General features: G+C 51.0%; 1 protein-coding gene across 1 annotated transcript; it reads left to right on the top strand.

Moving 5' to 3' along the window:
* The first annotated feature begins 1097 nt into the window (after positions 1 to 1097).
* LOC125466367 (C1q-related factor) lies at positions 1098 to 12022 on the top strand. Its single transcript, XM_048560775.2, has 2 exons — positions 1098 to 1877; positions 10359 to 12022. Exons 1-2 carry the CDS (start codon positions 1287 to 1289, stop codon positions 10536 to 10538), a joined length of 771 nt encoding a protein of 256 aa, XP_048416732.1. The 5' UTR covers positions 1098 to 1286; the 3' UTR covers positions 10539 to 12022.
* Positions 12023 to 12802: the final 780 nt, after the last annotated feature.

Here is a 12802-nt window from a genome sequence, read left to right on the forward strand (position 1 = left end):
CAACTTAAACATTTGCTCCCTCCTGATGTGCAGGAGCAGTACGGTCTTCCTTCTACAAGATGCACTGCCACATCTTGCTAAGCATCCTTAATAGTTCTTTCCAAAGCCATAACATCTCATAACACTGAGAAGGAGAAGGGCAGGAGATGAGGAGGAACATGACTGTCTGCAATTGTCCTGCTAGCCACACACCAAACTGACTTGGAACTATGCCAACCATCTTCAGCTGCTTTATCAATGACCTTCCATTCATCATAAAGTCAGAAATGGGAGATGTTCACTGACCACTATACAATGTTCAGCGATAGTAAAAATGGCCGATGCTGGAGTCAGAGATAACAGAGTGTGGAGCTGGAGGAACGCAGCTGGCCAGGCAGCATCAGAGGAGCAAGGAAAGTTTCGGGTTGGGCCTACAATGTCCTGCCCATTGGCCATTCCTCAGAAGGCCAAGGTCATAAGATAGATAGCAGAGGGTGACCACTTACAGACATGGACTTCATTGTGAGCCACCACGTCCTGAAGGAAGCAAATACAGCCTGAGACCGAATCAATCAAATGTCAGTTCAAGACAAAATACTGCGAATGGTAGAAATCTGTAGCAGGAGATGCTGGAGAATCTCAGCAGGTCTGGTAGCATCTGTGAAGAGAGAAACAGAGTTAATGTTTTGTGCCCAGTTTGACACTTTTTCAGAACCGAGGAATTAAGTCAAAACATCCCTTTCTCCATAGATGCTGCGGGGACCTGTTGAGTTTCTCTCTGTTTGCTTCAATACACATGTCACTGATTTTATTTTCTCACATTCCAAACACAGCACAATCAAATCCAGCCTGGTCCGCGTTTGGTTTCGGTGATTTAACAAACATTAACCCCTTGATGACCAGAGCTGCCTAATGAGGAAGTCACACGAACCCTCATTTTTTTTCCCCTTTAATTTTTCTGCCTCCTTTCTCCCTGTTCTTTGTGTGGTCTGCCCGAGTGAGATATTGAGATGCAGAGACAGACAGCGAGAGAGCTCAGGGGACGGGCAAGTTTTCACAGTTGCAGTTCCGGTCAGCCTAGAAGCTCTGCTATATAAGTGAGAGAGGGACAGGCGAGTCTGCACTCAGCAGCTTTGAGACTTTGCCTGTCCAGCTGCCTCCTGGTTCCAGTGTGAGAGCGCTGGAGCGGAACCAGCAAGATTCGGTCCGCTAGGGGAACGCCGGAGCGGCCGCAGCCTCGCTCGCAGCCCCGGGCCCGGCTCAACATCAGCCGCAAGGCGCTGGTGGCGGCGGCAGTCGGGGTGACCATGGTCTTACTGCTCGTCACCGTTATCCCAGTGCTGGTCAGCTCGCTGGGCACGGCCGCCCACTACGAGATGCTGGGCACCTGCCGGATGGTGTGCCAGCCTTACCTGACCGATCAGCCCAGCGCCAGTCCGGGGGCGGTAGAAGCCCGGGGGGGCGAGAATGACCTGGCACCTCCCCCCTCCACCCTTCTCCAGGGCCCCCGGGGGCAACCAGGACGTCCCGGGAGACCGGGGGCACCGGGGCCGCCCGGGCAGAGGGGTGCTCCCGGGCCAGTGGGGCCAGCCGGGGAGAAGGGTGAAGCGGGCAGACCCGGGCTGCCTGGTACCCCTGGTCCAGGGACAGGGGCTATCAGCGCTGCCACCTACAGCACGGTGCCCAGGGTGGCGTTCTACGCCGGCCTCAAGAACCCGCACGAAGGATACGAGATCCTCAAGTTCGACGACGTGGTGACCAACCTGGGAAACCATTATGATGGTGCCAGCGGAAAATTCACCTGCTCCATCCCGGGCACCTACTTCTTCACCTACCACGTCCTGATGCGGGGCGGGGATGGCACCAGTATGTGGGCAGACCTCTGCAAGAACGGCCAGGTAAGCTGGGCAGCAACCCCCATCCCCTCCGCCACCGACCCCTTGTCCTCAGTACCAGAGATCCTGCAGGGGTGCAGGGGGTGGTGAGAAGTGGGGAAGGGGGCGAGGGACACAGTGAGTGAGGAGGCGAGGGGAATGAGGGACAGAGTGAGTGAAGAGGCGAGGGGAATGAGGGACAGAGTGAGTGAAGAGGTGAGGGGAATGAGGGACAGAGTGAGTGAAGAGGCGAGGGGAATGAGGGACAGAGTGAGTGAAGAGGCGAGGGGAATGAGGGACAGAGTGAGTGAAGAGGCGAGGGGAATGAGGGACAGAGTGGGGAAGAGGCGAGGGGAATGAGGGACAGAGTGAGTGAAGAGGCGAGGGGAATGAGGGACAGAGTGAGTGAAGAGGTGAGGGGAATGAGGGACAGAGTGAGTGAAGAGGCGAGGGGAATGAGGGACAGAGTGGGGAAGAGGCGAGGGGAATGAGGGACAGAGTGAGTGAAGAGGCGAGGGGAATGAGGGACAGAGTGGGGAAGAGGCGAGGGGAATGAGGGACAGAGTGAGTGAAGAGGTGAGGGGAATGAGGGACAGAGTGGGGAAGAGGCGAGGGGAATGAGGGACAGAGTGAGGGAAGAGGCGAGGGGAATGAGGGACAGAGTGAGTGAAGAGGCGAGGGGAATGAGGGACAGAGTGGGGAAGAGGCGAGGGGAATGAGGGACAGAGTGGGGGGGAGGCGAGGGGAATGAGGGACAGAGTGAGTGAGGAGGCGAGGGGAATGAGGGACAGAGTGAGTGAAGAGGTGAGGGGAATGAGGGACAGAGTGAGTGAGCGGGAGGTGAGGGGAATGAGGGACAGAATGAGGAGGAGGCGAGGGGAAGGGGGGACAGTGAGTGAGTGAGGAGGCGAGGGGAAGGGGAACAGAAAGTGACTGAGGAGGCGAGGGGAAGGGGGGACAGAGTGAGTGATTGAGGAGGCGAGGGAAGTGGGAGACAGTGAGTGAGTGAGGAGGCGAGGGGAAGGGGGGACAGAGTGAGTGAGGAGGCGGGGGGGGGGGGGGGTGCAGAGTGAGGCGATGGTTTGAAAGTTTTCTGTAGCGCAGTTCCCACGGCACATCCTCGTGGCCACTATGCCCCTCTGATTCTCTTTTTGGCAATGCCGCCCCCGCTTTACCCCGGTGCCTGTGTGTCTCTCTCTCCCGGCTTTTCCCGCTGATTAGCCCCCACTCTCTGTCGCCCCATGGGGAGTGAGAGTGACCCCGGCCTCCTGCCCTGCCCAGCTGCTCCCGGAAAGCCGTGCCCCTGAGCGGCTGAGCTGGAGACCCTCGCTCGGGAGTACTCCTGGGTCTGAGCGTCACTCACTGAGTCTGTGGCTCCGATTCTCTTACTCCCGAGTTGAGGAAATATTTCGGAAGTTCTTGTTCAGACTGATTGGGGCAGAATTCACCCTCTGTCTCTCTCTCTCTCTCTCTCTCACACATACACACACACTGGAGCTAGAATTCTCTCTCCCTCTCTCTCGTTTCTCATCCTTATCCCTATCTATGTCTCCCTCTATCACGCTCTCTTTCTCCTCATGCCGCCTTTATTTTAGAACAATTTCTCCGTTCTGACTGTTTTGTATTTTTCAGTGTGTCGGCGGGTCCCTCAGACACCACCTGGTGCTATTGAAGCGTATCTTAGCCGAGTTTCTGTTCCTGAGCTAACGTAGTCTCAGCATTCTCTTAGATAATAAAGTGCGAAGCTGGATGAACACAGCAGGCCAAGCAGCATCTCAGGAGCACAAAAGCTGACGTTTCGGGCTAGACCCTTCATCAGAAAAGGGGGATGGGGAGAGGGTTCTGGAATAAATAGGGAGAGAGGGGAAGGCGGACCGAAGATGGAGAGAAAAGAAGATAGGTGGAGAGGAGAGTATAGGTGGGGAGGTAGGGAGGGGATAGGTCAGTCCAGGAAAGACGGACTGGTCAAGGAGGTGGGATGAGGTTAGTAGGTAGGAAATGGAGGTGCGGCTTGGGGTGGGAGGAAGGGATGAGTGAGAGGAAGAACAGGTTAGGGAGGCAGAGACAGGCTGGACTGGTTTTGGGATGCATTGGGGGGGTGGGATGAACTGGACTGGTTTTGGGATGCGGTGGGGGAAGGGCACATCTGCCAATGTGGTATACAGCATCCACTGTACCCGGTGTGGCTACCTCTACATTGGGGAAACCAAGCGGAGGCTTGGGGACCGCTTTGCAGAACACCTCCGCTCAGTTCGCAACAAACAACTGCACCTCCCAGTCGCAAACCATTTCCACTCCCCCTCCCATTCTCGAGATGACATGTCCATCATGGGCCTCCTGCACTGCCACAATGATGCCACCTGAAGGTTGCAGGAGCAGCAACTCATATTCTGCTGGGAACCTTACAGCCCAATGGTATCAATGTGGACTTCACCAGCTTCAAAATCTCCCCTTCCCCCACCGCATCCCAAAACCAGCTCAGTTCGTCCCCTCCCCCCACTGCATCACAAAACCAGCCCAGCTCATCCCCTCCACCCACTGCATCCCAAAACCAGCCCAGCCTGTCTCTGCCTCCCTAACCTGTTCTTCCTCTCACCCATCCCTTCCGCCCACCCCAAGCCGCACCTCCACCTCCTACCTACTAACCTCATCCCACCTCCTTGACCTGTCTGTCTTCCCTGGACTGACCTATCCCCTCCCTACCTCTCCACCTATACTCTCCTCTCCACCTATCTTCTTTTCTCTCCATCTTCGGTCCGCCTCCCCCTCTCTCCCTATTTATTCCAGAACCCTCACCCCATCCCCCTCTCTGATGAAGGGTCTAGGCCCGAAACGTCAGCTTTTGTGCTCCTGAGATGTTGTGTTCATCCAGCTCCACACTTTGTTATCTCCGCTTCACTCATCGTCTGTATTTCACTGACCTTACTACCTCCCTTTGCCCATCACAACCCCCTCAGCCCCTTATTCTATCTCTGCCCCTCCCACAAGCTTTGTCTTTGTCTGTTGCCTCTGTCTCCTCTGTATATCTGTGTAAGTGAGTGGGTCTGTGTGTGTGCGTCTCTCTCTCTCTATTTATCTGGCTTTCTCCCTCACTCGCCACCGGTATCTTTCTTTGCGTCATTGTTTTTCTCTCTCTCTCTGTTTTGGTCTTGTTTTCTGTGTTTGTGTTTCTTTCTCTCTGTCTCTGTGCTTGATTTTTCATCTTGTCTGTACCCCCTAGCCCCATTGTGCTCACTGCCTTGCACTTTCTTGCTTCCCTTTGTCCTTTCAAACTCTTTCAACCTTTCACTGACTTCCATTGTCTCTCAGTCACTCTTTATCCATTATCCTCCTAACCTCACACTCAATCTCTGTTTGACTTATCATCTTATTATCTATTCTCTCTGTATCTCTTCCTGACATTCTCTCACCTGGCTCCTAGCACGTCACATTTGTCCTGTTTCTCCTTGCGTCTGTAGGTTTCTGGAACAATCCGGGCAGATTGCAGAGTGACAAATGTAGCCTGGCTGTTTAAAAAGGGATGGAACAAGAATACAGGACAATACAGATAATTGTATCAGAGATAATGGGAACTGCAGATGGTGGAGAATCCAAGATAATAAAATGTGAGGCTGGATGAACACAGCAGGCCCAGCAGCATCTCAGGAGCACAAAAGCTGACGCTTCGGGCCTAGACCCTTCATCAGAGAGGGGGATGGGGTGAGGGTTCTGGAATAAATAGGGAGAGAGGGGGAGGCGGACCGAAGATGGAGAGAAAAGAAGATAGGTGGAGAGGAGAGTATAGGTGGGGAGGTAGGGAGGGGATAGGTCAGTCCAGGGAAGACAGAGAGGTCAAGGAGGTGGGATGAGGTTAATAGGTAGGAAATGGAGGTGCGTCTTGGGGTGGGAAGAAGGGATGGGTGAGAGGAAGAACAGGTTAGGGAGGCAGAGACAGGCTGGGCTGGTTTTGGGATGCAGTGGGTGGAGGGGATGAGCTGGGCTGGTTTTGTGATGCGGTGGGGGAAGGGGAGATTTTGAAGCTGGCGAAGTCCACATTGATACCATTAGGCTGCAGGGTTCCCAGGCAGAATATGAGTTGCTGTTCCTGCGACCTTCGGGTGGCATCATTGTGGCACTGCAGGAGGCCCATGATGGACATGTCATCTAAAGAATGGGAGGGGGAGTGGAAATGGTTTGCGACTGGGCGGTGCAGTTGTTTATTGCGAACCGAGCGGAGGTTTTCTGCAAAGTGGTCCCCAAGCCTCCGCTTGGTTTCCCCAATGTAGAGGAAGCCACACCAGGTACAATGGAAACAGTATACCATATTGGCAGATGTGCAGGTGAGCCTCTGCTTAATATGGAAAGTCATCTTGGGGCCCGGGATAGGGGTGAGGGAGGAGGTGTGGGGGCAAGTGTAGCACTTACTGCGGTGGCAGGGGAGGGTGCTGGGTGTGGTGGGGTTGGAGGGCTGTGTGGAGCGAACAAGGGAGGGACAGAGAGAGTGGTCTCTCCGGAAAGCAGACAAGGGTGGGGAAAATGTCTAGGGTGGTGGGGTCGGATTGTAGATGGCGGAAGTGACGTAGGATGATACGTTGTATCCGGATGTTGGTGGGGTGGTGTGTGAGAATGAGGGGGATCCTCTTTGGGCGGTTTTGGCGGAGACGGAGTGTGAGGGATATGTTGCAGGAAATGCGGGAGATGAGGTCAAGGGCGTTCTCGACCACTGTGGGGGGAACGTTGCGATCCTTGAAGAATTGGAACATCTGGGATGTGCGGGAGTGGAATGTCTCATCCTGGGAGCAGATGCGGCAGAGGCGGAGGAATAGGGGATGGAACTTTTGCATGGGGGTGGGTGGGAGGAGGTGTATTCTAGGTAGCTGTGGGAGTCGCTGGGCTTGAAATGGACATCAGTTACAAGCTGGTTGCCTGAGATGGAGACTGAGAGGTCCAGGAAGGTGAGGGGTGTGTTGGAGATGGCCCAGGTGAACTTGAGGTTGGGGTGGAAGGTGTTGGTGAAGTGGATGAACTGTTCGAGCTCCTCTGGGGAGCAAGAGGCGGTGCCGATACAGTCATCAATGTAATGGAGGAAGAGGTGGAGTTTGGGGCCTGTGTAGTAGTGGAAGATGGACTGTTCCACGTAACCTGCAAAGAGGCAGGCATAGCTGGGGCCCATGCGGGTGCCCATGGCCACCCCCTTTGTCTGTAGGAAGTGGGAGGAATCGAAAAAGAAGTTATTGAGGGTGAGGACAAGTTCGGCTGGGCGGATGAGCGTGTTGCTGGAGGGGGACTGGTCGGGGCTGTGGGACAGGAAGAAGCAGAGGGCCTTGAGGCCATCTGCATGCGGAATACAGGTGTATAGGGATTGGATGTCCATGGTGAAAATGAGGTGTTGGGGGCCAGGGAATTGGAAGATCTGGAGGAAGTGGAGGGCGTGGGTGGTGTCACGGACGTAGATAGGGAGTTCCTGGACCAAAGGGGGAGAAAATGGAGTCCAGATAGGTGGAGATGAGTTCAGTGGGGCAGGAGCAGGCAAAGACAATGGGTCGACTAGGGCAGGCAGGTTTGTGGATTTTGGGAAGGAGATAGAAATGGGCCGTGTGGGGTTGGGGAATAATGAGGTTGGAGGCTGTGGGTGGGAGGTCCCCTGAGGTGATGAGGTCATGGATGGTGTTGGAGATGATGGTTTGGTGCTTGGGGGTGGGGTCATGATCAAGGGGGCGGTAGGAGGTGGTGTCGGAGAGTTGGCATTTGGCCTCGGCGATGTAGAGGTCAGTGCGCCATACTACCACTGCGCCACGCTTGCCTGCGGGTTTGATGGTGAGGTTGGGGTTGGAGCAGAGGGAGCGGAGGGAAGCCTGTTCTGCAGGGGAGAGGTTGGAGTGGGTGAGAGGTGTGGAGAGGTTGAGGCGGTTAATGTCTCGACGGCAGTTGGAGATGAAGAGGTCGAGGCAAGGTAGGAGGTCTGGGGGTCGTTTCCAGGAGGAGGACTTGTGTTGGAAGCGGGTGAAGGGGTCAGTGGATGAAGGGTTAGGTTCCCAGTTGAAGAAGTAAGCTTGGAGGCGAAGAGCAGTTTTTCCGCCGCCTATGTCCAAACATGACTGGTATTCGTTGATGTGTGGTTGTACGGGGTCAAAGGTGAGCCCCTTGCTTAGGACTGACCGTTTATCCTCAGTCAGTGGGAGGTCTGTGGGGATGGTGCGCTTCAATTAGCCTAAAATGTAACAGCCTACTCAATGAAGTTGATAGCAAGGCACTCAGAAAATATCAACAGGATTAAATGCAATCAACATGATTTATGAAAGGGAAATCATGTTTGCCAAGCTTACTGGAGTTTTTGAGGGCACAACTAGTCAAATAGAGCCAGTGGCTGTGAGGTATTTGGATTTTCAGAACCCTTTTTTGATAATGTTCCTCTTGAAAGGTTGATGTGCAAATTGAAGTACAGGGGATTGATGATAATATACTAGCCTGAACTGAGAATTGGTTAGCAGGGACTAGGAATAAATGAGGCTTTTTTTTTGGAATAGATGGCAATGACAAGTGAGGTAGCACGGGGATCAATGCTTGCACCTCAGCTATTTACAACATAATGCTCCAAGTTTGCTAAAGACATGAAACTGGGAGGGATTATGTGTGTGAAGAGGAAATAGAGAGATTTCAAGGCAATGTAGATGAGTTGAGTGTGCATAAATACATGAGAGTTGCTGTGTAATGTGGATAATTGAGAAGTTACCCACTTTAGTAGGAAAAACAGAACAACAGTATTATTGAATCAGCAAGCGTCCACCAGACTGATTTTTAGGACAATAGGTTTGCCCTGTGAGAAGAGATTCAGTTGACTGGGTGTGTATTCACTGTAGTTTAGAAGATTGAGAGGGGATCTTATTGAAACATCTAAAATTCAGTCAGGGATGATCAGAGTGGATGGAGACCTCTGCTCGGTTCGCAATAAACAACTGCACCTCCCAGTCGCAAACCATTTCCACTCCCCCTCCCATTCTTTAGATGACATGTCCATCATGGGCCTCCTGCAGTGCCACAATGATGCCACCCGAAGGTCGCAGGAACAGCAACTCATATTCCGCTTGGGAACCCTGCAGCCGAATGGTATCAATGTGGGCTTCACCAGCTTCAAACTCTTCCCTTCCCCCAACGCATCCCAACACCAGCCCAGTTCGTCCCCTCCCCCCACTGCACCACACAACCAGCCCAGCTCTTCCCCTTCACCCACTGCATCCCAAAACCAGTCCAACCTGTCTCTGCCTCCCTAACCTGTTCTTCCTCACCCATCCCTTCCTCCCACCCCAAGCCGCACCTCCATCTCCTACCTACTAACCTCATCCCACCTCCTTGACCTGTCCGTCTTCCCTGGACTGACCTATCCCCATCCCTACCTCCCCACCTATACTCTCCTATCCACCTATCTTCTTTTCTCTCCGTCTTCAGTCCGCCTCCCCCTCTCTCCCTATTTATTCCAGAACCCTCACCCCATCCCCCTCTCTGATGAAGGGTCTAGGCCCGAAACGTCAGCTTTTATGCTCCTGAGATGATGCTGGGCCTGCTGTGTTCATCCAGCCTCACAGTTTATTATCTTGGATGGAGGAATGTTGATTTCCCCTTTCCTGGGGGGATGGGTTGAAAGAACAGTGGTAACAATCTCAGGATATGAGACAGGCCATTTCAAACTGAGACAAGGAGAAATGTCTTCTCTTAGAGGATAGTGACCTTGTGGAATTTCCAACTACAGCACTGAAAATGTTTAAGAAAGAAATTGAGAGAGTTCTAGACATCAAAGAAATTGTGAGGTATGGGGAGAGTGCAGGTGTTTGAAGTTAAGATATGAACAAGCCCATTTGCCCATGCTGACCAGGTTTCCTAAACTAAACTAGTCCCATTTCTCTGCATTATGCCCATATACCTCTAAACTTTTCCTATCCATGTACATGTCAAAATGTTGTAATTGTCTCCATCTCTACCACTTGTTCTTGCAGCTGGTTCCATTTATGTGCCACTCTATGTGAGAAATTTACCCCTCAGGTCCCTTTTTAATCATTCCTCTCACCATGAAGCTATGTCCTTTAGTTTTGGACTCCCCTATTCTGGGGAAAAGATTTTGGCTGTTCACCTTATCCATGCCCCTGATGGTTTTAAAAATCTTTGTAAGGTCACTTCTCAGCCTCAGATGCTCCTGGGGAGAACAGTCCCAATCTATCCAACCTCTCCTTATTATGAGCTACGCTAGAGGGCCTGGTGTATGACTCGACGAATGTCCGACACCTGCACCTGCACCTTATGTTTCTGTCATTCTCCCTCCTTCACTATCTCCTCAGCCCCTTGTGAGCTCTCTCACATATTTCATTTCACCCCAATCTCCCCCTTTCAGAATGTGACTATATTACTCTCCCTCTCTTTGTCTTTCGCAGTCATCCCCGGCACTTCCAGCTTCACCCCTCACTCTCATGTCCTAACTCTCAGACCAGTTCCTACTATGCCTTGCAGCACTGAGATAGTACCTTCCTTCCCTAGGTCCGCTCCAGTGCCATTGCCCAGGATGCTGACCAGAACTATGACTACGCCAGTAACAGTGTCATTCTGCACTTGGATGCAGGGGACGAGGTCTACATCAAACTGGATGGCGGCAAAGCTCATGGAGGCAACTACAACAAGTACAGCACGTTCTCGGGATTTATCATCTACACGGACTGAGGCATCAGCTCCCCAAAACAGGGGTTCGCCGTGCTGTCTGGCTCAAGGCCGAACAGTGGCTGGGATGAGGCAGCGGTTCCCAGGCTGTCACCAGCAAAGCAGCAGCTTCAGTGGCTGGGGAGGGTGCTGAGCTCTCTCCCTTTCAGTCTCTTACAGATATTTACCTGATCAATTGATTGCTGTTTGAGGCTGGTGCCCCCGGAGCTGCTGCACGCAGCTGGCATTTTATTGGAGAGTTTTCTTTTTGTAGTGATGTTGGATTTGGATTATTCTCAGCTCTGTAACTACTGGCTTTTTCACTCACACACAGAAACAAACCCATTGGGAGGCTTTCTGTATTAAATTTACATGAATATCATTAGTAACATCTCTGTGGACAGACAGGGAGTCTCACTGGAGACAGAGCTGCAGTCTGACCCAGGATAAACGGAGAGCCTATACATTGGGTCAGAGTGTCTCATCCAGGATAGACCAGGAGCCTGATCAGGGATAGACAGGGAATCTGTACACTCGGACAGTCAGAGTGTCTTACACAGCACAGACAAACAGTCTCACCTGGGACAGTTGGGGAGTGTCACCAGGATAGAATTTCCAGAGAGGATGTCCAAGGAAAATGGTAAAGAGATGGACGCTGTCAGGATTTGCAAATGCCAACTATTGTGGCTGGCTCTCATCTGAGGCCAATCAAGACCATAACCTGGTAGGCTTAGATGAGCTCAATATCTGGCCAAATAACAGAAACAATGTGAGATCCTGAGCACAAAGTGCTACCTTGAGATGAAATTTACAGAACCTGTGATAGTGATAGACTGAAACAATCTGACTGCATCTCATTTAAATTCTCCTTGTTTCCTCTTGGAAGCTCATTGTCCTGTTATCTGTTATTGTGCAACATGAATTCTCTTAAGCATCCATTGTAGTTTTACAAAGCAGAGAAAGAGCCAGCAATATAATGTGGACAGATAGGTCAGATTGCACATCCTTCAAGTAGAATTTCTATAATTTGATTTGCAGAAAGAAACCGAACACGTTCAAAAACTGGCCAAGTGCAAGTTAGATCAGTTCCTCAAATATCGGACCAAATCTTTCATGTTTACCCTCACACCTTACATCAATTCCAAAATTCGTAATAGAAACATCTTAATCCAGTACCTCAGATATTTGGTCACATCACACATTTCCACCTCTCTGCACCTGAATTCAGTGTCACATTATGAGGTTTCAGTTCCTGCACATATTATTTTGCTTCTTCACAATTTTGTCTAGTTTCTTTATGCATTTGTTCCGTTCATCACACATTCATTCAATTCTTCAAGCTTTAGTCCAGATTTTTAAAATTCAGATGTGAGGTGCAGTGATCATTAGCTTGGCTAGCATTTACTGCGCATAACCAGAGGGAAGTTAAGTGTTAACCACATTGCTGTGGGCCTGGAGTCACAAGTAGGCCAGACAAGGTAAGGATGGCAGTTTCCTTCCTTCGTGAATCGGATGGGTTTTTCCAACAATTGGCAACGGATTCATGGTCATCATTTCTGTCTTAACTGCAGATTTTTATTTTATTAAGTTCAAATTCTATCATCTGCCATGGCAGAATTTGAACCTGGGACCTCAGAACATTACCTGGGTGTCTTGATTAACAGTCCAGGAATAATACCACTAGGCCATCACCTCCCTGATCCTCCCCCTCCCTCCCTCCATCTTCAGACATTAATCCAGTTCTTCAAATATTAATCTAATTCCTCAAACTTTATACCAATTCTTCTAAGTTTAGTGGAGGTCATAAATTAACAATATTCATCCAACATGAATCCAGTTCCTCAAGAATTAACCCCGGATTACTAACATTAGTCCGATACATTGATACTTCAGTCCAGCTCTTCTATAATTCAGCCTAGTGTTTCACAATACAGTCCAATTCCCTAGACATTAAATGGGCTCTTCGCAAATTAGTCCAGTTCTGTAAAAATAGTCACGTTCATCAAGTGCTAGGAGAATCCATCAGATATTAGCCAGTTCTTCTGAAATTTATAATAGAGCCATTAAGCCACAGAAAAGAGTCATTCAGCCAATCAAATTCTCTGTCGAGCATCCAGACAGGTGTATTTCCAAACTCTTTGTCAATCCCTGCAAGCTCATTTCCCTTAAGTTCTCCTCCAGTTTCCTGTTGAACTGAATGTTCACCACTGGTTCCAGACTTTCATAGCTAGTAAATTCCAACTCATTGCAATTTGCTGTATAAAAACATTCTATCTCGTAAGCCCTAG

This window comes from Stegostoma tigrinum, chromosome 31 (genome assembly GCF_030684315.1).
Source record: "Stegostoma tigrinum isolate sSteTig4 chromosome 31, sSteTig4.hap1, whole genome shotgun sequence".
NCBI lineage: Eukaryota > Metazoa > Chordata > Chondrichthyes > Orectolobiformes > Stegostomatidae > Stegostoma > Stegostoma tigrinum.